The sequence below is a fragment of the Sciurus vulgaris genome (assembly GCF_902686455.1).
Source record: "Sciurus vulgaris genome assembly, chromosome: 11".
Lineage (NCBI taxonomy): Eukaryota > Metazoa > Chordata > Mammalia > Rodentia > Sciuridae > Sciurus > Sciurus vulgaris.
In genome coordinates, this window is record NC_136472.1 from 103,086,451 (window position 1) to 103,112,467 (window position 26,017).

Sequence of the window (26,017 nt, forward strand, 5' to 3'; positions counted from 1 at the left end):
ATGACACATGCAAATTAGACAAAGACAATTAAATCTAGGCAGTAATCAACAACTATCCATTAACATGAGTCATTTGAAAGGCAGTACTGTTTAATAAAAAAAGCTGGCCTGGGAGTTAAAAACGGAAACTTCTGGTGCTGCGTTTTGCAACTCATTAGCTCTGGGAACTAGGAAAGTCACTTGATATTGCATAAGTTCTTTGGTTCTCCTGGAGAACCAATTGTAAAATGTGGAAGGTTAAGCAAGATTAATAAGGTCCCTTCCCAGAATATTAAATTCTTGGTTCTATGATTTCAAAGGATGATAATATATATATTAATATATGTAGAAAATCATAATATATACTGGCACATATATGGTAAGAAAATAAATGAATATTCCCTTCTTTTTCTGGATATTTCTTTTTGTTCCCTTTTTCCATTGATTATGTAGAACATATTCTTAAAAACCAAGAAATATATAAAGTAATAAAAAAATATAATTCCCTATTCAAACAAGCAAAATCAAATTCACATTTTGCATTAGGTGCCTTTCTTTACCTGGTTATAAGTAAGAGACATTATTAAAGTTGTAAAAATACAACTGGAAAGACAGTGAATAGAACCTGAACTTTACAGTTCCAAGAAAAAGATGGTTAGTAGAAATTAAATGAATCAATATAATAAGATATCAATAAAAAGTTAAATATATGCCAACAGCAAAAGACAACTGGGCATGTCTGAATATTTACCAGAGTATCAAACTTGTTGTCTAACAATGAACCCTTTCCTGTCTCTCTAGTTTTTAAATTAGATCTCTGGTGTGGCTCTCAAAAGACTTTGTCCTTATCTTTCACAGTAATTAAACATTCATAATTACTGAATTAATTTTTAATAATTATCTATTGAATTTTTCTTTTCCCTCACAAGCCTACAAGCTCCATAAGCAAGGGGCATGTTTCCTCATGTGCCAGTGACATCGGCAGAAAGAGAACATCACACACATTGAATGAGATCAATTAATATTTATTAAAGATGACAGAATAGAGCAGGTCGCTTTTCTTGTTCTGTGGCATGAAACAAAGAAAGGAGACAGGCAGGTTCTCAACAAAGCAGGTGAATGAAAAAAAAAAAAGAATAGGGGTAAGGGGACTTTACTAGAATTTCATACCTGATACTCAAAGCAGATCACAGACTCAGAAGGTCAGTTATAATAAAATAAGGAAGAAATGTCCAGCGCCACAGCCGCTGCTACAGTGGGAGGGATCAGCCAGAGCAGTGCCTCCACAAGGGATAGGGAATAAAAAGAACTCGCTTTTTTAGGAGGACTGAAGCATACAGTGGTATGGAGAGTTCAGAAATCAAAGACACTGCACGACTAAATTGAAAGGCAGGCTGCGCAATAGACTTGTACGGAAAAAGAAACCACATGTCTCCCAGCGGTGTGGGGAGGTCAGAGGAAGGAACCGTTTTGCAACCACGATGCAGGGACCAGCAGGTGAAGGAGCTGATTCCTGGCATACCGGATGAAGTCTGGAAAAAACTACAGGCCTACCAAACCCACACTTCAAAACACAGAGTGTGCCTAATGACCAGGAGAAAAACAAATATGGAGAGAGGTATACACAGAGGACAACCGGTCACGGAAACCCAAGCAGCTCTCCCCCTCTGCCTCCTATCTGGCTGCTTGCAGGACTGGGTGGGAGAGATGCTCCTGGCCAGGAATTTGAAAAGGTGGGTACAGGAGAGATTGAGGAGTTCCACCTAGGGGATTACCTCTCTCACTAGGGCAACCCCACTCTTAGGGTGGAAGAAGCATCATACTCCAGACAACTCTACCTAACCACTGAGAAGGAGAGTTAAGAAACTTCTGGACTCTAACAGAAACAATTCTTTAACTTTTCATCAGGATTTTTTTTTTCCTTTTTTCTTTTCCCTGCTTAATTGTAACATTAATTGTTCATGGACATATATAAATATTCATATTTTTTCTTTTCTCATTTCTAGCATTTTTGAAACCAGTTAATTTTCATGGATCAGTTTTTTGAGGACTAAGTTTGATTAGCATATTTCAGTTTTGGGGTTTTTTTTATTTTGACTTTATATATTTTTTCCCTCACTTATCTGTTTCCTTGAATCTCTGTTTTCGTCTCCTAACAGTCAATCACTATCATTCTCTTTCCTTCTTCCTCTAAATTTTTACTTCTATCCTCTCTCCTCTTCCCTCATAATCATCACATCCTACAACACTTCTGTTCTCTCCTTGTCCAAATTGTAAATCGTCAACTGTTCTGCAGTTGTTTTTTATTATTGGGAAATAATTGATCATGTCATTTCTCTTTATTGTCAAACACTGCAGACATCATAGGTAGGAACTATTTGGTTTAAAGTTATATATTGTTTGCAACGGTTGTAGTTATTATTTGTCTCCCTTTAAATGGTGAGGTACTGGAAACCTTCAAAACACTATAAGTCTACAGGGTAGAAACTCTACTGCTTCACATCCATACTGTTAGATAGGTAGGCACAAACAACATGAAAAAACAAGGGAACAGGTGCCAAAACTATGCAATGGACAAAGGATAGCCTCTTCAACAAATGGTGCTGGGAAAACTGGAAATCCATATGCAGCAGAATGAAACTAAACCCCTATCTCTCACCCTGCACAAAACTCAACTCAAAATGGATCAAGGACCTTGGAATCAGACCAGAGACCCTGCATCTTATAGAAGAAAAAGTAGGTCCAAATCTTCAACTTGTTGGCTTAGGAGCAGACTTCCTTAACAGGACTCCCACAGCACAAGAAATAAAAGCAAGGATCAACAACTGGGATAGATTCAAACTAAAAAGCTTTCTCTCAGCAAAGGAAACTATCAGTAATGTGAAGAGAGAACCTACAGAGTGGGAGAATATCTTTGCCACACATACTTCAGATAGAGCACTAATATCCAGAATCTATAAAGAACTCAAAAAACTCTACACCAAGAATACAAATAATCCAATCAACAAATGATCTAAGGATATGAACAGACGCTTCACAGAAGATCTACAAGCAATCAACAGATATATGAAAAAATGTTCAACATCTCTAGTAATAAGAGAAATGCAAATCAAAACTACCCTAAGGTTCCATCTCACCCCAATTAGAATGGCGATTATCAAGAACACAAGCAACAACAGGTGTTGGAGAGGATGTAGGGAAAAAGGTACACTCATACATTGCTGGTGGGGTTGCAAATTAGTGCAGCCACTCTGGAAAGCAGTGTGGAGATTCCTCAGAAAGCTTGGAATGGACCTACCATTTGACCCAGCTATCCCACTCCTTGACCTATATACCCAAAGGACTTACAATCAGCATACTACAGAGATACAGCCACATCAATGTTCATAGCTGCTCAATTCACAATAGCCAGATTGTGGAACCAACCTAGATGCCCTTCAGTTGATGAATGGATAAAGAAACTGTGGTAATATGGAATATTACTCAGCCATAAAGAATGATAAAATTATGGCATTTGCAGGCAAATGGATGAAACTGGAGAATATCATGCTAAGTGAGATAAGCCAATCTCAAAAAACCAAAGGATGAATGATCTCGCTGACAAGCAGATGATGACACATAATGGGGGGTGGGAGGGGGGCAAGAATGGAGGAAGGAGGGACTGTATAGAGGGAAAAGGAGTGGGAGAGGTGGGGGGGAGGAAAAAATAACAGAATGAATCAAACACCATTACCCTATGTAAATGTATGATTACACAAATGGTATGCCTTTACTTCATGTACAAACAAAAACAACATGTATCCCCATTGTTTACAATAAAAATTAAAAAAAAAAAAAAACAAGGGAACAAATTGCCCCAAAGAAACCATGATACTTCAATAACAATATCCATCACCACCACAGTGGAAGAAATGTCAGAGAAGAGGTTTAGAACAGACATAGTTAAACTAATCTGTGAGGTAATGGATAATGTAAGGAATGATATCAGAGAAAAAAGACAAATAAAAGATCACTTCAATAAAGAGATAAGAGATTCTGAAAAAAATTCAAGGAGAAATCCTCAAAACGAAGGAATCAATAAACCAAATTTTAAAAATTCAACAGAAAGCATCACCAACAGACTAGACCATGTGAAAGACCAAGTTTCAGGCTATGAAAATGAAATATATAATCTTGAAAATAAAGTTGGCAATGAAGAAAAGATATTAAAAGACCATGAAGACAACTTCCAAGAATTATGGGATAACTTGAAAGGACTAAATTTAAGATTTATTGGAATAGACAAAGGCTCAGAGATACAAACCAAAGGAATGCACAATCTTTTCAGTGAAATAATATCATACAATTTCCCAAAACTAAAGAATGAAATGGGAAATCAGATGTAGGAGGCTTATAGGATCCCAAATATACAAAATTATAACAGACCCACACCAAGGCACATTATGAAGAAAATGTCTAACACAGAGAAGAAAGATAAATTTTAAAGGCTGCTAGAGAAAAATGATAGGTCACATTTAAAGGGAAACTAATCTGGATATCAGCTGATTTCACAACCCAGACAGATACTCAATGCTAATTGGTTTCTGAATAATATATATCAGGCTCTGAAAGAAAATAGATGCCAAGGGCCTGGGGATATAGCTCAGTTGGTAGAAGGTAAAAGGATGGGACATATCATTCACATGGATCTCATAAACAAGCAGGGGTTTCTATCACATCTGATAAAGGGGACTTCAAGTCAAAATTAACAGAAGTAATAAGAAAGGACATTTCATACTGCTGGCAATTAGATATCAATAAGACATAACAACTGTAAATATCTATGCCCTCAACAATGAGCATCTATGTACATCAAACGAACCCTTCTCAACTTCAAGAAAGAAATACACCACAACACAGTAATAGTGGGTGACTTTAATATACTGCTTTTACCACTGCATACATCCTCCAGACAAAAACTAAAAAAAAAAAAAAAAAAAAAAAAAAGCTATAGAAGTAAAAATTACAATTAGTAATTTAACAGATATATATAGAATATTTCATCCATCAATGACTGAATACACTTTCTTCTTCACAGCATGCAGATCCTTCTAAAATAGACCATACCTTAGGCTACAAAGCCAATTCTTAGCAAATACAAAAAAAAAAAAAAAAAATTGATAATACCTTGCATTCCATCAGAGCATAACAGAATGAAACTAGAAATAAATGATAAAATAAAAATAAAAGCCATCGGGGACAAAATAATATGCCACTGAATGATAAGTGGACAGCAGAAGAAATCAGGAATGAAATAAAAACACACTTAGAGGAAATGAGAACAGCGATATAACATATCAAACTCTCTGGGAAACTATGAAGGCAGTGCTAAGAGGAGAGTTCACTGCACCGAGTTCATTCATTAAAAGAATAGAAAGTCAACAAACAAATAACGTAACCCTACATCTTAAAGTCCTAGAAAACAAGAACAAATCAACACCAAAAGCAGAAGACAGGAAAGAATTAAAATCAGAGCTGCAATCAGTGAAATTGAAACAAAAGAAATAATGTAAAAAAACTGACAAAACACTGGTTTTTTGAAAAAATAAATAAAACTGATGAGCCCCTAGCTAAGCTAACAAAGGGAAAGAAAAAACTCAAATTACTAAAATTTGTATTGAAAAAGGAACTATTACAACAGACACTACTGAAATGTAGATGATAATCAGAAACTATTTTGAAAATTTATATTCTAATGAAACAGAAAATCTTGAAAACATCAACAAATTTCTAGATACATATGACCCACCCAAACTGAATCAGAAGGACACAGAAAATTTATACACATCAACTTCAAGCAATGAAATTGAAGATGCCATTAAAAGCCTATCAACAAAGAAAAGCCCAGATGAATTCTCAGTCAAGTTCTACCATACCACCAAAGAAGAATTAACACCAATGCTCCTTAAATTATTCCATGAAAACAAACCAAAAAAAATGAATAGAAAGTGCAAAAAAAGATTTAATGAATACCTAATGTCTATCATAGAATTCCACTGTACATTACCTTCTCAAAAGAATATTAGAAAAATATGATCAAAATATAATAAACCAGATCATGCCATTATCCACTAAAAACCTTTAACGAGCTTCCCATCATTCAAAATAAAAGCAGAAGTTCTCACCATATGGTCTGTGAGAACTTGGTATCTCACTTCCTCCATGTCTCCCAACTCATCTTGCCTTTCCCTTTCTCCCTTTGCTCCCAGTCACATCTGTCTTCTTACTATCTCTTCATGTTCTTCAACCTTCTCTGCTTCAGATCCTTTTCATTTGCTGTTTCTTATATTTTTGAATACTCTCCTCTCTGATTGTTTTAGTCAGTTATTTTGCTGCTGTGACTAAATGATCTGACCAGCACACTTTTTAAGGAGGAAAGGTTTATTTGAGGGCTCATGGTTTCAGAGGTCTTAGTCCATAGAAGGCCAGCTCCATTCCTGGAGGCCCAAGGTGAGGCAGAACTTCATAGCAAAAGAGTGTGGCAGAGAGAAGCAGCTTGCATGGTGACCAGGAAGTGGAGAGACTCGACTCTACAGATACAAACTATATAACCCCACAGCCATGCCCCATTTCCCACCTCCTTTCAGCCACACCCTATCACTTCAATTAATCCCATAAGGGATTAATTCACTGATTGGGTTAAGACTCTTACAACCCACACATTTCTTCTCTGAAACTTCCTGCACTCTTTCACACGTGAGTTTTTGGTGACACCTCACATCCAAACCATAACACATATATTCACACGAACCATCCCCTAACTTTGTTCAGAGTCTGCTGAAACACCACCTTCACAAAGAAGCCTTGCTCCCAACTCTCTATTGAAATATCACCCATCATCGCCTTGTGGTTTGCTTTATTACACAGAAAAAAAAAATTTTTCTATTATGTACTGTATTACTCATGTTTTACAATATTTTATATTATGTATTTGTTCTCTTTCTGTTTCATCCATGAGAAATATAAGCCCTCTGATGGCACAAACTTTGACTTGATTTCTTCTCAGTACCCAGCACCTAAAATGGTATTGCCACAAATAAGAGGTCCTGTGACGGGCTGACAGATCTGGCTCCATGAGAATGTTATAGGCCAGACTCTAAGGGAAATGACTAAACAGACTCCATTTTGCTCTGAGACTCCATGTTATGTAGGAAATAAGCTTCTCCCATGGGAATGCCCGGCCTCTGTGCCCATCATCAGTTACTTAGTGTGACAGGTTTAACAATACAGAATGATAATTCCTATGTAAAGAAACACTGCTCTCTTTTGATCCCTATTGCTCCTAAACAATGTACCATGTGAACAGTGATTGTGTGGATGTTAATAACCACTCTTTAGTTTGTACCTAGGTAAGGGTCATTTTGACCCACTTCAACCCCTGTGTCGATGATCTCATGATGTTAGTGTGTAATTTTGAATCATAGCAACAGACACTTATGATTAATGTGATTTTTGGTATAAGAACACCTACAACCCTGTGGACAGGGCTATTCTCCCAATAGCCATTTTTTGGGGCATTGTGTGAGACAGTCAGCCGGCCAGCTTAATAAAGACTCTCAGTGGTGATCGATCTGTTCTTAAGTTGCGCCCCATAACAGTCCACCAAAAACTGCTGGATTAATAAATGACTATTACAGGGTTAAAAAAAAAAGTTTATGTGTAAACTTGAATGGACTATGTTGAGACTACTAAAATTGTGTTTCATTCAGACTACCATAAAAAGTGACATCACTTCTGAGAGGGAACTCAGAAATATGTATGACCATCTTTCCTGCAGTAAATTTCTAGATCCTAGGAAATTTATGGCAATTTCTCCAAATAAACAGAGGTAAAATTATGCTAATAAGCTGAATTTAAGATCCCATATAATTTCTGGAGCTGGATACAACGACCACTCCTATTTAAACCTAAGTTTAAGTTATTCCCCATACTCATGTTCCTGGCACATTCAGATACCTTGGTTTATCTTTATTTTAGCTTTTAATAAGTTAATTTTTGACCAAGTAATATATTCACATAATACCAAAAAAAAAAAAAAAAAAAAACTACAACTCTGTCTCTCAGATACCCTCTTTAAATTCTCAATTGTAAAACATAACTATTAGTATTAGAGGGCAAGGGCTGACTGACATACTTTTTCTGAAAAGGTCTAGATAGTAAATATTTGCAGCTTTGTGTGCTACAGAGTCTGTGTCATACTATTCAATTAAGTCATAACAGAGCAAATATAGCCTTAGACAATGTGTAAATACATTTGAATATCTGTGTTTCAACAAAACTTTATTTGTAAATATAGTGAAATTTCCCCTGGATAGTTTGCCAACTGCTATCACAGAGCAAAGTTTAAATACAATGTCTCTTTTATGGAAATGGCAGTGTCTGAAGAAATTACAAAGGAAGAGACTGTCACAAAGAATGCTATTTAAAACAAATATTCATTCTACTACTCATACTAATCTGTTATCTTTCAAAGATGTCTTCTCTATAATCCCTAATATATTACTCCAAATATTTTCTTTTACCTCTTGGCATCATTACAAAGGACCAGAGAAACATTAAAACAAGACAGACTGGTAATTTAACAAGCAGTACATTAACAATCATTAAATTCTGACCCCCAATTTTCCCTTAAATGATAGATCAAATATACAATTAACATCTTCATAGAATGCATTAAAAGTATAGTATAGTATAGAAAAGTATAGTAGAGTCTATATTTAAAACCAAACCCAAATATGTATTTATTCTAATATTTCCTATTATGTCTTACAAAATATTTAACTTAATAAAATAAACCAAGATTGGATCAGACCTCTAAAAAGTACATCGTTATTACACTGAAGAACCAGCTTCTCAAAATTCAAAGCATCCTAGGAATATATATTTCTGCTAGTCAGATTTGCATCACTGTAACAAAATCCCTGAAAAGAACAACTTAGAATAGGAAAGTTTATTTTGGCCTCATGGTTTCAGAGGTTCAGACCACAGTCAGCAGACTCCATTGGTCTGGGCCTGAGTGAAGGGAGACTACCGTGTTGGAAGGGTGTGGAAGGGGAAAGCTACTCAGCTCATAGACAGATTGATCCACTGATGAGGTTACACCTCTCATAATCTAACCGTTTCATCTCTGAACATTCCTGCATTGTCAAATCAATAAGCTTTTTAAAGGACACGAAAGATCCAAACCATAATTCTTACCTTAGATGCCATTCTCATAAAAAGTTTGTTCTGATTTTCCATTGTTCCCATCTTTTCATTTTTGACTAAATCATTTAGACTAAGATGATCATCATCGGGAAAGTATCGAACCCTTTCTTTTTGATCATGGGTTGAAACCTATAACAAGAACACCATTAATTTGGTAAAATCATAAGTCTGAAGAATTTTTTAATACATTATCAATAAATCTGATAATATATGTAAAAATCCCAATTTGTATCACAACCATTCCTTCCAGTTTTGCCCTACATTACTTGCTTCCATGTGAAAAAAGGTCCACTAGAATTACAATCCCTCCTTTGCCCTTTACTTGTCCACTTCTCCAGGGATAGAAGAAAGACATTATATGATTTCTGATTTCGAGTGATTAAGTCAACTTGACCTACCCTCCTTCTCTCTTCTCTGCTCTTCTCCTTGTAGTTAAAATTTCTTAACAATGTGGAAGGAAGACTACAGTTATCCCAAGATCAAATATCAAAAACAAAGGTAAAGTATTAGCAAACCCATGACTATGGACTTAATTTTTGTATTCTTCCCAAATTCACAAGTATAAATCTCAATGTGATGCTATTAAGAGATGGAGCCTTTTGAGGAGGTAATTAGGTCATGAATGGGATTAGTACCCCTATAAATAGACATTAGAATTTTCTCTCTCTACCTAGCCCCCTCTGATATATGAGGATAAAATGAGAAAATCACAAGCTACAAACCAGAAAGCATGGCCTCAACCAGACATTAAACCTGCCAGAGTTCTGATTTGGAGTTCCCAATCTCCAGAACTTGTGAGAAATAAATTTCCATTGTGTAAGCCACCAGTCTACAGTATTCGGTTATAGCAAACAGAATTGATAAGACATTCACTTCTCTTAAAACCTTGATCTATAAACAGCTTTATTAGAAATAATGCTAACAGTCTGATTTCACTTAATTTAATCTTGGGTTTTCCTCTCAGTTGGTTTCATTTCTAGGTAAGGAACAGTTAAGTGATATTTATTTCCTCCCAAACCAAATCTGCTGAATGCTACTCTTCCATTTCCTTATCCAAATAAAACTGGGCCTTCAACTCTTTTGAGACCTTCACAACCAGGGTCCCATTGTTTTTTCCAGTATTGCTAATTCTTCTCTTCACTAGTTTAAATCTCATATGCTATGACTTCAATCACTCCCTGGCTCCAGATTCTTAATCTCTCTTAATATCTAGTCCTCTTGCCCTTTCGTTATACTCAGAGCAAATCCCAGTCCTGAATGAGTATGTGTGCCTTCCTTTTGCTTGGTATTATGCCTCTCAAAAAAAGAAAAAAAAAAAAAAAAAAAAGGTACTCAGTGCCCGCTTGCAATGTGTTTATGGATCCCCAATCAGTTCTGACACTTCATATATTCAAACCTTCAAACCTTTACTATTCTCTTGCACATCTCCTTTGTAATTCCCTAATTCCTCTCATTACTTTCGAAGAGGTATCTCCCCCACTTCTGTTCATGGAAAAAAATAATTAGTATCTCTGGTAGCAACAGGGACTCAGTGGGCAAATACAAACACTTAATGGGAAAATTCCCAATGAACAAGTCTTTTGTGTTCTCAATTATCATTTGCACTATCTTGCTTCCATGTGAAAGAACTTCCACTAGAATTATAATACCTACTTCTGACCCTTTACTTCTCTTTACTTGTCCTTTTCCCCAAGGACAGAAGAATGACATTATCTTTAAACCAAAAACACACACTTTGGAAAACTAAACATGCTGTTTTTGCCCTCTTAATAGCCTCAAGTTGGTGCTAAAAACTTACTGCTCAAGCTGAAAGATGGAATAGAAAATTAGGTGTATATGGGCTCATAGCACCTACATAATTAAGACATTATTGTGTATGGATACCCCATTAGCAGGTCTCAAATAGAAATCTAAAAAAGTAACAGGTCTGGGAGATCAAGCTTTTCCCTAAGAGATATGGTAAGTGTGCAGAAAAAAAACTAAGTACAAGATCAAAGAAATGTAGACTAAAATTAAAATTGCCTTAAACACTCCATATTCATAATTATTTGAAAAACACAGCTTATTTGGATTCTATTTTGTAAAAGGCAAAGGAATACACCTAAGACTAAAATAACAATTTACTATTTTTGAATGTTTGTATTAGAAAGCCACATTTCAGAAGATATTCTGTAGTCTAAAACACAGAAAAATCCCAAAGGGAAAGAAGAAAGGAATTCTGAATTAATAAACAAGAAAATGTTAAGAATACCTTCTGTCCCTTCCTTCTTCCTGCTTTTGCTTCCAGAGGTTCTCCTGGTGTGTTCACAGGCCACACTCTTCCAGAATCATCTGTTCTAACAAGGATCACTTCTTGCTGCTCTTCATCCTACAAAAAGATTCAGGGATACCTTTTGAAATAACTGTAAAGAATGTTGAATGCTTACATTTAGTAACAACTTCAAAAACAACAACAACAAAACGAAGATTCCAGTTTTCAAATAATATTATGTATTACCTTAACTCTTCAGGATTTTCATTATGACTATACTGTAAAATAATCATAATCTTTTCAGGAAAAATGCCAAGAGTTTATTATTTTATGGAAAAAAATCACAGAAAAAACTGCAAAACGGTTTCTATTCAGACACCAATAAAGATAACAAAGATGTTGGGTGTGATGGCACATGCCTGTAATGCCAACAGCTCAGGAGGCGGAGGAAGGAGACTTCTGAGTTCAAAGGCAGGCTCAGCAACTTTAGCAAGGTCCTGAGCAACTAAGCAAGACCCTATCTCAAAAGAAGATATAAAAAAAGGGCTAGGGATGTTTCTCAGTGGTTAAGCACCACTGGCTTCAATCCCTGGTAACCCCTACCCCCCAAAATAAGATGAGAAAGTACTAATAATTCACCAGACACTGTTTGAGAGTACCCACACTTATACAGCAAATATCATGCTTGATGAATGTTTCTTAAATTTAAAGATTATACTAAAACTTTATTATAATAAAGCAGCTACATGACAAAACAATCCTGCTAAATTAGCTACTATGATACCCTACATTTCTTTCTATTAACAGTCTATTTTTTTTATTCTGAATACCTTTATCTTCGACAAAAATAAATTTCTAACATTTGTCATGCTAATTAACAAGCCATCAATTGTATCTATTAAAACCCATTTCTGACTTTCACTTTGTTAATTAGTGTTTGATGAATCCCTTATGATATTATATTTGGATGTGGCTTTTCTGATATAAAGCCAGATGACTAGCTGGAGAGAGAAATTTTCATGAGGGCAAACAATTGCCCCTGAAATTGGAGTTTCAACTAACAAAGCACGATGATATCACATTGTTCAGGTTTAAGTTCTTCAAATATGAAGTGCACATTTTACCAAGTACTGTTTATTCTAGGCACCACTGGCAATCAATGGCCTTGCTGTCCAGTGGTTTGTAGGCAGGGAGACAAAGAATAAACAGATGATGCAGTATACACGGCGTGTGTTGATGAGGCTGGCTAGCTCGGGCTGGGCATTTTATTGTTTTTGTTGTTTTGCTTAGTTATACATGAGAGTAGAGTCTATTTTAACATATTTACACAAACATAGAGTATCTCTCATTCTAATTAGGATCACAGGCTTACTGCTTTCTGCTTCTGGCTCTTTAGAAGTTATATCCCACATATGGCCAACCCAGGATTCTTCCTATAAAATTTTAGCTAAATACATGCCTGGCACAGTATAGAATAAACTTTATTTTATGATGAAAATGGAATGTTATTGGTAAATTTCTAATAAAGAATCAGGAATATTAGGAAATAAAATCATTAAAAATCAACTGAAAATAAGATCAAGAAAATTATTCACATTTCAATTTTCTTCTCAAATCAGAATCAAATATAAAAAATCAATTTTAATTCCACTTAATAGAGATTTAGATGTCCTGCAGAAATGGGAGATAAAAATACACTCCTATTATTAATCTTGTAGGAATATATTTTTCCACACAATACTAAATGGACAATAAAGATTATTTATCACTACTTTTCTCCTCAATAAATTAAAATTAGTTAGTGAAATGTTACATTTTAAAGAATCTATTATTTTTCTTAGCAGATAACAGAGATGGGGAAGACATTATAATCTGGCTTTTAACTTCATCACTCTGCTAAAGATGATCACCAAAGGATTTTAAAATTACTAAATCAAGTATATAATTATTAAATTATTATCTTTCTCAATGTGAAAACATTTCATTCTGGTTATTAAGTCCTCCTGCCTGAAATACTTTCTCTGCATTTGCCCCCCTGGCTCATTCAGTCATTTATTCATTCATTCAATAATTTTTTTAAAACACCTACCTTATGCAATAGTAGTCAAAGGAAATACAGCCCTGCCTTAAGAAGGTTATAGCCCGGTAGGAGAACTGCTCCCTAAATGAACTACTAATAAAAAAAAATAATCACCTTTACTTTCTCCTCTGTTTAGGCTATCCCTCAAACGCTGAGAGATAATTCCAAGATTCCTTAGTTTCCAATCTTACATACTGACATCTAATTATCATTCATATTTGCCAAAAACTTCACTGTGTTAAATATAACTATAATCATGCTATTCTTTGCTTAAATACCTTCAGGGATCACTTATTACCTAGATTAATACCACACCAAATATGGCCCACAAACCAGTGCAAGCCTGAGACTACCAGCCATGAAATATTTGTTACTAATCCATGATGAGGTAAATACAGAAGCTGAGTATTCAGAAATTTTCGTATCAATTATACAGAAGAACAATTTTATATGATTCAATCTAAATAAAAACTTGACATATATTTCATTGCGGGGAGCCCCCCACAGCTTATACGAGAACCAAGCTATCAGACAGAAGGATCTGGTCTCAAGAACTGCCTGATCATGTAGTTGTCCTGCATTGGTTCACCGCTGAAGTTCAAATACAAGCCCTGGATGTGGGACTGACCCGCTAGAGTCAAATGGCTTGCTTACCTTCACCCCCCATCCTGTTTTTCTCAAAGAAGCTCCTACAGGTCTCCTTTTGATCTGTACTGCTATAAATAAAGCAAGCACAGGATCCTTCCTTTGTTAGAACCAGACCCCTATGGACATCTCAATTGGTCATGACCCTGCTATAAAGATAATTCTGCCTTCTGTCGTTATTTCTGGTAAATAAATTTCGTAGCTTTTATTTCGCAACCAGCCCATTCTTCCTATAGGAACCCTTTTCTTCACCCACATGGGACATGCAGCGAGATTTCATATACCTTTATTTCATTTTTCTACACAACATTTTTATTGAATTTTCTAAAGCTATTAGTCCATGATGAACTGGAAAACTTTAAACATATGGGTGTGTTCTTATGTATGTGTTATATTCATGTGTTTTACATATATTTGTATATAACATATATTACATATATAAAATAACCCTAATTCTATATCATGGTCTAGGAAGCACTGTAATAAATAATGGAATTAAACCCAAACACTAACACAGTGTACAAACTTTTAAATTTCTGGCCCACAAATGCTTTTCTCATAATTCCTCATAATTTCTGTAAATTTACTATACATTTTACTTCCTCTGCATGGAACAAATCCCTTCTTGCTCAACTAGGAAACCAAGGATATAATCACAGTCAATGCTCTGTTACCAATAATTTCAGGCACATTTATACTGCCAGAGCATAATCTTCATAGTTACTGTCTCTCTACTTATAATTTTCTGTCTTTGTCAAAGGCCAAAGTATACTACTTGATATCTATAGGACCTGGCACAATGTGAACTGTTGCGGATACTCAAGAACGGTTGACAAATGTAATTATCAAATTGGTGCCTCGGCACCAATATACTCCCAAAGTTAATCCCCTTTTCCCCTTAGCTGTCTCTCCCACTGTCTGCCCCTCTTTATCTACCTTCCTTTCTGTAGTCTGCCAATACAAAAGACATGAAGTTGTACTACTTGGGGTACTTATGACAGAGTGCATTCTAACCATCTACTTGGTTTAAAACCATAGAAATAGTATGTTCCAATAGGAAGGACAGTAGAACAATCAGACATTCATTCTACAACTGGTAGGATTCTACATCACGTATAACCAGAAGAATGAGAACGACTGGTGGGATTTTACATCATGTATAACCAGAAGAATGAGAAATTATACTCCATTGTATATGATGTACCAAAGTGCATTCTACTATCATGTATAACTAATTAAAACAAATTAAAAATTTTTAAATTAAAAAAAAGAAATGTTTCTTCTACACAAAAAATAGGCACAAACATCTTCATCATCTGTGTGATTTGTTAATTTCTCTCCAAAGATAACAGAAATACTTTTTGAAACAAGAAAGCATTTATAAATTAAGAATACCTAATGCTCCAGATTTTTAAATTATCCCCAACTACTGCAGTTTGCTCTGTAGGACTTTTACTTTGAAAACACCAAAAATGATTGCTTTATTATAAATATCTTATATGGACACTTTTATTACAAAACCTCAAAATGTTCAGGGACCATTCATTCGTTATCCACAGACTATTATCTATCCTGCTGGCTGATGGAAATCATGAATTCTTATTTCAAGGAAAAAAGGAGAAAACAAATCACTTTACATGAAGTTATAAAATCAATTTACTAACATGACCAACAATGAACTTTCCTTATTGGTATTTACAATAATTATGGAAGAGTAAATAATAATCTCCTACAAAGTACATTATTCATTTTATAGTAACTCAACAGATATTTAAAACTCAACTGTCCTTCCCCCTTTTCAGGACAAAGGCCAAGCTACATACTACTTTGTATCTAAGGACCTATGTCAAACAGTGGGCACTCAATAAATCCTTGATAAATGGAATTAACAAACCAGTACCTCATACAGATTAATGATACTCCCAAGGTTAGCCCACTTTCCCTGATAACCTTCCTCTTCTACCCACTGTCCTACTTTCTGTTCCTTGAGCCAGCCAATACAAATTACACTACATTTTCCCAATTTGCTACCCAAAACAGAAATATTGAGACCAGAAATACTGAGGAAGTTTCCAATTTGCTACCACATTAATATGGAAAATGAGGTTTAAGAATTTCTATCAGAAAGGAAATTATGGCCTGCAGTCAAATGCAACCTGTTACCTGTTTTCATTCAACCTATAAGCTTAGAATGGTTTTCACATTTTTTATACGATTAGGGTGAAATTGAAAGAATAGTATTTTGTGACAAATAAAAATTATATGCAATTCTAATATTAGAGTCTTATTAAAGTACAGCCACTGCCCATTCACTTACATATTGTACATTTACCCTACAACAGCAGTTGAATAGTTGTGACTTATTCATTTAATACAGGCCTTTCAGCACCACTTATATGTAACACTGATTAAAAAGTGAAAAAGTGTACATGGCTTTGAGTCAAAGATGGTATCAAAAATTCTAAATGTTTAAAAGTCTTTTCTACCATTTTGTAAACAATACCATATTCTTCCAATAGATCAGATTTTCCCACCAGTGGTCCCTGATCTCCCATGGGTTGATGATGATCTTCCCCAAGTCTGCCACCACTGAAGCCTATGGCAACTGTTTCAACTTTAATCTTTTAAAATTTCAATAAATAGGCAGTTGCTATTATTCTACTTTTTTCATGACTTTTGAACAATCTCTACTATATCTCTAATTACAACCACAGTCAGTACAAGAGAACAGGTTGTTCACCACACAACAGAGAAAAACGGAGAAACACTTCAGAGCATGGGAATCCAAGAATGGAATGTTTGGACAACAAAGTGGAAACAGTCATCAAAGTGAGGAGACAACCTATGGAATAGGAGAAAATTCCTGCAAACTACACATCTGACAAAAGATTAATATACAGACTATAAAAGGAACTCCAAACCTCAATAGTGAGAAAAAAAAAATTAAAACATAGGCAAAACATCTAAATAGACATTTCTCAAAAGAAGAAACACAAATTACCAACAGGGTGTATGAAAAACTGCTCAATATTACTAAACATTGGGAAAATGAAAAAACTACAGTGTTACCTCACCCCAGTAAGAATGGTTATTGACAAAAAGACTAAAAATAACAAGAACTGGCAAGGATGTGAAAAAAAAAAAAAGGAACCCTTTTACACACTGTTGATGATCATATAAATTAGTATATTCGTTATGGAAAACAGTTTGGAGATTCCTCAAAAACATTAAAAAGAGAACTAACATATGACCCATATGACCCACCAATCTCACTGCTGGGTAGATATCCAAAGGATATATTTTCAAGGCAATATCTGCATTCCCATGTTTATTGCATCAATATTCATAACAGCCTAGAAAGGGACACAATCGAAGTGTCCAACTGATCAATGGATAAAGGAAGTATGGTACATATACACAATGGAATAATATTCAACTATAAAAAGAATGAAACCCTGTAATTTGCAATAATATGATGGAAATGGAGGTTATTATGTAACGTGAAATAAGCCAAACACAGAAAGACAAGCACTACATGACCTCAGGCATATGTGCAGCAATATCAAAAGTCAGTCACATAGAAGCTGAAAATAGAATGAAGTGAGAATTCTGGTGGGGTGCTGCAAAGGTGAGCTGTTACACACTAGGGTGACTATAAATAACAATTATATACTATCTATCTCAAAAAGCTAGGAGAAAGAATTTTGAATGTTTCATAATAAAAAAATGAAGACGACACAGATATATTTAACCTAATTTAAACACTACACAATGTATACATGTACTGAAACATCACATGGCACTCCAATAAGTACAATTTTGAGTTTGTATACACTAGGTAAAAATAAGTTTAAATTGAACTTCTTTAAATGAGAGATTTTATGTTATTCCTATAACTTAACATTTCCAAGAAATAAAGAATTCCTTCCTGTTCAAATGTTCTAATAAATGGGGTTTTCTTTTCCTTGAAAGGGTAAAATTTCCAACAGAAGTATTTCTGGATTTTCCTCCAGAAAGACTTCAAATTTCTGTGTAGTATAAACAACTTCATATTCTACTCTCATTTCTTAACAAAACAATTTTGAAAGTTAGGTAAGTCAAGGTCCTGATTCTGACAGAAAAACTTATTTTACTAGCAGTGAAGAATTACGTTAGAACTGTTAGAAGTTTGTTTTACATACATACCCCAGAAAAGTTTGAAACAGATATACAAGTATCCCATCTTTGCACAGAAGATGAAAATATTTTTTTCTGGTGAAAGTATCCTTAGAATAAAACTCTTTTTATTTGAAGCTTCAAAGGCCTATACAGTTTCCAAAACAGCTGACCAATAGGAATTCTGCTTGATATACTATTTTGAATACTACTCCATTGAGTTACCAGATATGTCATTTGACAGACTATATGCTTCAATTCTTTCCCTTGTGTTCCAAGCCACAATATAGCTCAACCATTTCCAGACTATATCGATTCATTAGTATTTCTCCACATAATTCCTTTTGCTAGTCTAAGATACTTCAAAATCTGATTTCACATTAAGCAACTACAAAGGATTATGGAAAAAAGTTTTTCTTTTCACTTCAGATGTAAGAAATGAAATCTTATGGAATAGGGCAGATTTCAGTCAAAAGATGAGAAAAGGTCAGTTCATTTGATAAGACCAGTGAGCTTGACCACAAGAAATGACACATAATAAAAATCTCAAGCTCAGGTTCAATCTTTATTGTCTAGGGTCCCACATAGTAATCTTAAATCTCTCATCAATTGTTACAAACTTGTTAAGTGTATCAAGTTTTAAATTTTTCTATGGAGGGATCTTAGGCAACCTACAACAGTGTATTCCCCTCAGTTTGGTTAAGTAGTTTTGCAAACCCGAGACTTAAGAAATAAATTTAACCTTTTGTATTGGGTTTAGGTAAAGTACCATCATAGTTCTGAAAACTTTTTTAAAAATGTGTTTATGTTTTATTTTTGTCAGAAGGTGTTTGAAATCCTTAAGTGAATAAGGTATATAAAAGTAATAGTGGTGCACACCTGTAATCCAGCAGCTTGAGAGGCTGATAGGAGGATCATGAGGCCAGCTCTAGCAACTTAGTGAAACCCTCAGCAATTTATTGAGACCCTGTCTCAAAATAAAAAATGAAGAGTCAGGGACCCCTGGGTTCAATCCCTAGTACCAAAAAATAATTAATAAATAAATACGTAAAGTAACAAGGATTTAAAAATATAAGGGAATTTAATTAGTTAACCATGGAATTGGTATTGAAAAAATTTATTCTGTCATATTTCATAAGTTAGTTGAATGATTTTACTAACTTTATCAATAATATTTAATGGTTAAGGAAGAACAGGTTCTATAATTAATAAAATATATGTATTAAAATACAAATAACTAAGTATTCCTTATTATATACACACATTAAATGCCCCTTCAGACATTAAAAAAATCTATTCTCAAAATACATTTTTTATTCTATTGCATATGAGTAAAGTAAAATGAAAAAATAATTATGAATGATCAATGCTTTCTTTTCTTTAATATACTTAATATTCAAAAAGAGAGGCCAAGGCAGACATGGAGTGTACAAAAAGAAACAACATTTTATTAGTCCCACCAACTGGAAGTCACTTAGGAGGCCACAGCACTGCTCCTTTGAAGTCTGTACTACCTTGCAAATTAAAACTTCCCTGAGATTCCATTCACTCCAGTCAGAATGGCAATTATCAAGGCTACAAGCAACAACAGATATTTGCAAGAATGTAGGGAAAAGGGTATGCTCATATACTGCTAGTCAAACTGTAAATTGTTGCAACCACTCTGGAAAGCAGTATGAAGATTCCTTAGAAAACCTGAAATGGAACCATCATTGACCCAGTTATCCCACTCCTTGGTTTATACTCAAAGGACTTAAAATCAGCATATACAGTGATGCTGTCACATCAACGTTTATAGCAGCTCGATTCACAATAGCCAAGCTATGGAACCAACTTCAGTGCCTTTCAACAGATAAATGGACAAAAGTCTTTTCTTCTACCTACTGTAAAATAGTCATATCCCCTACCACTGTTTGGAATAACAAACAAGTTATAAATCAAGAAGATATCAAGTAATATCATTTCATTGTAATATCATTACAATGACAATTGTTCCAACAATCAAATCAAAATGGGAAATATATGCCTGATTCAGAAATTCCCTGAAGCCCAGTCACGGTTTTAAAATCCTTTAACAAAAAGTGACGAGAGTCTGGAAAGAGATAGGTATAGACTAGAAGGTGGTAACAAGTATTTAAATATAAACTTAAAAGAATAAATGCCATAGTAAATATTTCAAAAACCTTTGAGTTGTCTTACAAAACTAAACACACTCCTACCATATGATCCAGCAACTACACTTCTTGGAATTTACCCAAAGAAACAGAAAGCTTACATCCAAGCAAAAATTTGCAGAGATATTCCTAGCAGCTTTATTCATAATTGGACTCAACCAAGATGCCCAACAACAGGTAAATGGATAAAAAGAAAAGTGGTACCCACCAATCATAAAATATTACTTACCACTAAAAAGAAGTGAGTTATCAAACCATGAAAAGACATGAACCTTATATGCATTATTATTAAGTGAAAGAAGCCAGTCTGAAAAGGATACACACTGCATTGTTTCAAGCATATGACGTTTTGGGAAAGGTAAAACTATAGACAGTAAAATGATCAGTGGTTGCCAGGAGTTTTGGGATAGGGAGGGATAAATAGGGCACAAAAGATTTCAAGGAAGTAAAAATAATTATATAATATTATAAAAATGGATACATGTCATTATACATTTGTCCAATCCTATAGAATATATAATAACAAGAGAGGATCCTAATGTAAACTAAAGACTGGGTGATTATGATGTATCAATGTACGTTCATCAGTCTTACCAAATGTACCAGTATGGCAGGGGATGTTGATAGCAGGGTACACTATGCACACATAGGAGTTGGGGGATATGAGAAACCTCTAAACCTTCAGCTCTACTTTGCTGTGAACCTAAAACTGTACTTAAAAAAAAAAATTAACTTCCTTAGTCTTCAAGATTTCAAAAGAGGAAAAAGCTGCAATCTTTGAGGATTAGAAAAAAAGGCATCATGCAAAAGGTAGACAAACACTGAGAAGTCAATAAGCTTCAAGAGAATGATACCAGAGACAAATAATATGCTACATATCTAAATGGCCAAAAGCCAAGTCAGCTGTGTGTAAGCAGACTCCAAGGTAGGACTAGAAATTGGAGCTATACTGTGAAAGACATAGTATTTAATTTGCTTGACTCTAAGAAACCAATGAACGCTTCATAGTACAAAACTATTACAACCACTGGATTGATGACAAAATTAACTAGGCAAAAGTATATAAGACAGCCTGACCAATATATTCAATTTTAGTTATCCTCCATTATTCCCTATTTTAAATCCTACCTGTAACTTCTCATCCTCAATGTTTACATCTGTACAATTTTTAATTATCTACTTCAAAAAATATTAGCTATTACAACCTAATGAAAATGGCGAATTGCATAAACATACTTGAACTATTATCTAAGTCATTAATAATCAGCCTGAAGAAAACTCTATGGAACTCAACATTCTAATCTCCTCTCATTTGATAGTAAATTATATAAATTAATCTTTGAGAACAGTTCTTTAAATTCACTGTAAGCTTCATTCTGTCTTAAAACTGACTCTCCAGCTACAGACTTTATCTTTCAGCATCAAAGAAACATCATGGACATATAAATGCTTTTATTGATTTAAATCTTTTCTCCATTTACTGGTTTTATGTCTGAGCGAGTGTGCCTGCCTCAGTTTTTCAATTTACAAAGCTGTGCTGATGACATAAAGTACCTAAAGGAATATTGTGAGAACTAAGTGAGTTAATTCATCTAATCTCTCAACACTATACTGCATCAATCTCAGTCCTTCAACTTCTATATACATGATTACTGCACATAGCATTGTGAATTTATATACCATCTATTATGCTAATAACTCCCAATTTCTATATGCATTTTAGGCTTCTCCCAGTTACATCCAACTGCCTACTCAATAATCTCTACTTTTTCCTCATCTAAAAGGTATCCAAACTCAATATATATCTGAAACAGACATCTATCTTCACCCCAAAACCTACTGTTCCTTTCTTCAACAACTCAAATAATAGCTACCCTATTCTTTCAGCTGCTCAAGCTAAAGACCTTGGAGTCCTCTTTGCCTCCCTCTTTTTTTCTGTACCCACCTTCTACCTCCCAATCTAAACCATCATAAAAATCCTTTTAGCTCTCCTTTCAAGATACAGAGAAAATATTTATATATATACCAAAGTATTATCACTTCTAACCATCTCCTTAGCTATTATCTAGAGTCTACCTGAACTCCACCTTCTGCCTTATTCTTATTTGATTTATTAACACAGAAGCAGGATGGTGCTATCAAAAAACATTTTTTTGCTCAAAAACCCTTAATAGCTTCTCATCTCAATCAGTATAAAACCTCCTTCTTACTATATTTTTTCCAAGTCTAACATGATCTGGCTTCCCAAAGTCTCCAACCTGGATCCCCTAATCTTTCCCTCTCTCTCATCCCACTTCAGCAATACTGATCTCCTTGCTGTTCTTCCTACACGTCATACAAATTATATCTTAGGGTCTTCAAATTCTCTATTACCTATGCCTAGAGTACTCTTCACTCAGATACACAGACAAACTCCTTCACTTATTTTAAGTCTTTGCATCAATGTCTTATTCAAGATTAGAATTAACCCATGTACCCCAACCTGCTCAAAATCTCCACTACATGCCACAGAATGTATAATTTTCTAATATGTTGTATCATTTATTTAGCTATTATTTTATCATTTTATTGTCTCTCCACCCCTAACCAAATGAAAACGCCAGGCAGATAAGTGTTTTTATCTGTTCTGTATTGTAGATGAAGAATGAGAACAAAATAATTTGCCTTGTCTGGATATATAATTAAAATCTCTCACTCTGCAGGAAAGAATTTATGGATCAGTTTGACTTGCATAAGGTCAATCAACAGAGTCTAGAATAAAAGTAGCTCTCCTTGGTCCCAGACCTAGGCTTTATTCTAAAAGGGAAACACTGGTGAAATGGAAGAAAAAGGATATGAAAATAAAAACAAGCAAACAAGTATACACATATAAATACACAGACACAGATATTAACATATCTCAAATTAAAATATGGCCACTGCAAAGTAATAATATTACATAAGGTAATTATACGCTGGCAAACAAATTTTATTACTTACCTCCAGCCCAGATTTTTTTGATGATATCTGTGTTTCAGTTTTGAATTTATTTGCCTTTTCAAGCTGTGCTTTTAGTTGTTCAGCTAATTCCTTCAAAAAGAAAAAATAAGCAAAATAGGTATGATACATCATTTAATTCTTCATTACAGAATATTTCAATTTTATATAACAGAAAATAGTATAATAAAAACCCATGTAGGCATCACTTAATTTCAATTACCAATTCACAGCCTAGTACATACCATTTAAATGAACTTATTTCATTACAAACTTCTCAAGTACCTGTGTCATTTGTTTACAATTTGAAGGTACATCATTTCAAAGACATACATTTTGAGAGACAGGATAACAGAAGGAATATGTAACCTTGAGAATGACATTTTTATAATTCCTAAGATATCAAAGCTTTCAATACTTAAATCTTCAGATATTTGCTACAAGGAAGTCATCACAAGATTTAAAATACTATTTTCTTCATAGTTACAAATAATATAATAAAAATTCTGAATATACTTTATTTTAACCCTAGAAAACCTATAGAAATTTATATAAAGCAATAAACCATAAAGTAGCAAATTAAATAACAGATTTATGTGACACAGAATAACCTGTTTTGCTGCAAGGGTTCCATAACCAAAGGAATACTTATTTTTTAACATAAGTTAATCTCCCTAGGTAAACTTTCTTTCACTATTTTAATTAATTCTTCTGTGCTTTAAAACTCACACTTCGTTGTCTTTGTATTGTTACTGTTGTTGCTTATCAATTTCTAGACTGAGTTGAAGTTCAGTGTTACCAAGGACCAAACTCAAAGAGAGAAAATAGCACAAGTAAGGTATGCCCTTTACTAGTACAAACTAATAAAAATGGAAATATCTTGTTTTCTACCTTTGGTTCTACTAAAGAACACTGTATTGATAGTATAATGACACATAAGATCAATTAAAGATCACTTAAGTATTTGAGTTTGAGATGAGTACACACATATGACCAAAAGTGAATCTGCTTGTGTCAGAATGTGGAAAGCTTTGCTATCCTGCCACATGCAATAACACAAATTAGTACAACATTCATAAAGAATGAATGAATGAATGAATGAATGTAAGCAATTCTTACCAAATCATCACTATTTTTATTCATTTATTTATTTATTGAGGTAAATCAATCTTAAATAATATTATAGAAATTAAATGAGTTAATCTATTCAAAGCATCTAACAGTATCAAATACACATTGCCTTAAATTCTGAATCAATGAATTAAACATCTATTTAAAAATTCACTTTTTATGTTCTTAAGTAAAATAGTTTTATGTTATGAGAATTTTTAATAATAACTAAAAATGGGAAATAAAAGTCATACCTCTAACTTCTCCAAATACATTCCATAATTATAAGAATAAAGCAAATAGAAAAATAAATTAAAATTTCAGAAATCTGATAGAGAAAGTAGATAATTTATTTAGATGATAGATAGTACTATTTCTAGAAAGGTTTAAGAATTTCTTTAAGAAATAAATAAGCAGCAATTATTTTCAAAGTGTGCCACATCCACATTACTGAGGAACTACCAGAATTACTTACAAGAAGTTAAATATTTAATCACCATTCACCAAAAAAAAAAGTGTGTGTGGGTGTATGTGTGTATATATATACATATATGTATGTGTGTGTATATATATATACAAATATATAGATATTTAAGAGTCTTACCATGTTCCCCATCATCTCTGCCTTGATAATTCTGGCACTCAACTTGTTCTTCTCATCGATACTCAGAATGTGGATGGACTCATCCTTTGGACTGCCATTTGAATAGAACAGATTAAGAGTGAATGAAATATAGGTGCAACTCCAATATTATTTTAATTGACTTCAATAAAGCATTCAGCACCTACAGGAGATCATGATGTCCAACATTTAAAAATTAGATTCAATGTGCTACCATAAATCAATATTTAAACCTTTAAATCAATATTTAAATCAGTATTTAAAGGTTCTCTGTCACTGCTTATAGCAGTTATAACAACAGACAAAAGTTCCAGTAACATTGAGGTAAACAACATAAAAATCAACCATTTTTCATTATCTAATATTTCCATACTCATTCTAAAAAAGGAAAATAATAAGTAAACAAATACTAGAGTCAGGCCACAATTCTACACATCTTGGCAAACTCCTCTTATTCAATGAAAGTTATTAATACTTTAAGATACTATAATCTGGAGATGATACTTTAACTGTCAAAGAATAAAAACAGCTGGGTGCAGTGGCACACACCTGCAATTCCAGCCGCTCAGGAGGCTGAGGCAGGAGGATCACAGGTTCAAAGCCAGCCTCAGCAAAATCAAGGCACTAAGTGACTCAATGAGACCCTGTCTCTAAATAAAATACAAAACAGGGCTGTGGATGTGGCTCAGTAGTTGTGTTCAATCCTTGATATTCAAAATTAAATAAATAAAAAGAATAAAAATAATAATCACATGTTCTTTTTCAAAGTCACCAGAATT

General features: G+C 34.0%; 1 protein-coding gene across 2 annotated transcripts in view; it reads right to left on the bottom strand.

Moving 5' to 3' along the window:
- CWF19L2 (CWF19 like cell cycle control factor 2) overlaps positions 1–26,017 on the bottom strand; it is a 98,443-nt gene that overhangs the window by 36,595 nt on the left and 35,831 nt on the right. For both annotated transcript variants that reach the window (XM_079101596.1, XM_079101595.1), the window contains 4 exons: positions 25,221–25,311; positions 23,510–23,599; positions 11,477–11,593; positions 9,217–9,354 (listed from right to left, as the gene is read on the bottom strand). In XM_079101596.1, the coding sequence (XP_078957722.1) occupies positions 9,217–9,354; positions 11,477–11,593; positions 23,510–23,599; positions 25,221–25,311 (436 nt within the window). The remainder of the gene's footprint in view (positions 1–9,216; positions 9,355–11,476; positions 11,594–23,509; positions 23,600–25,220; positions 25,312–26,017) is intronic.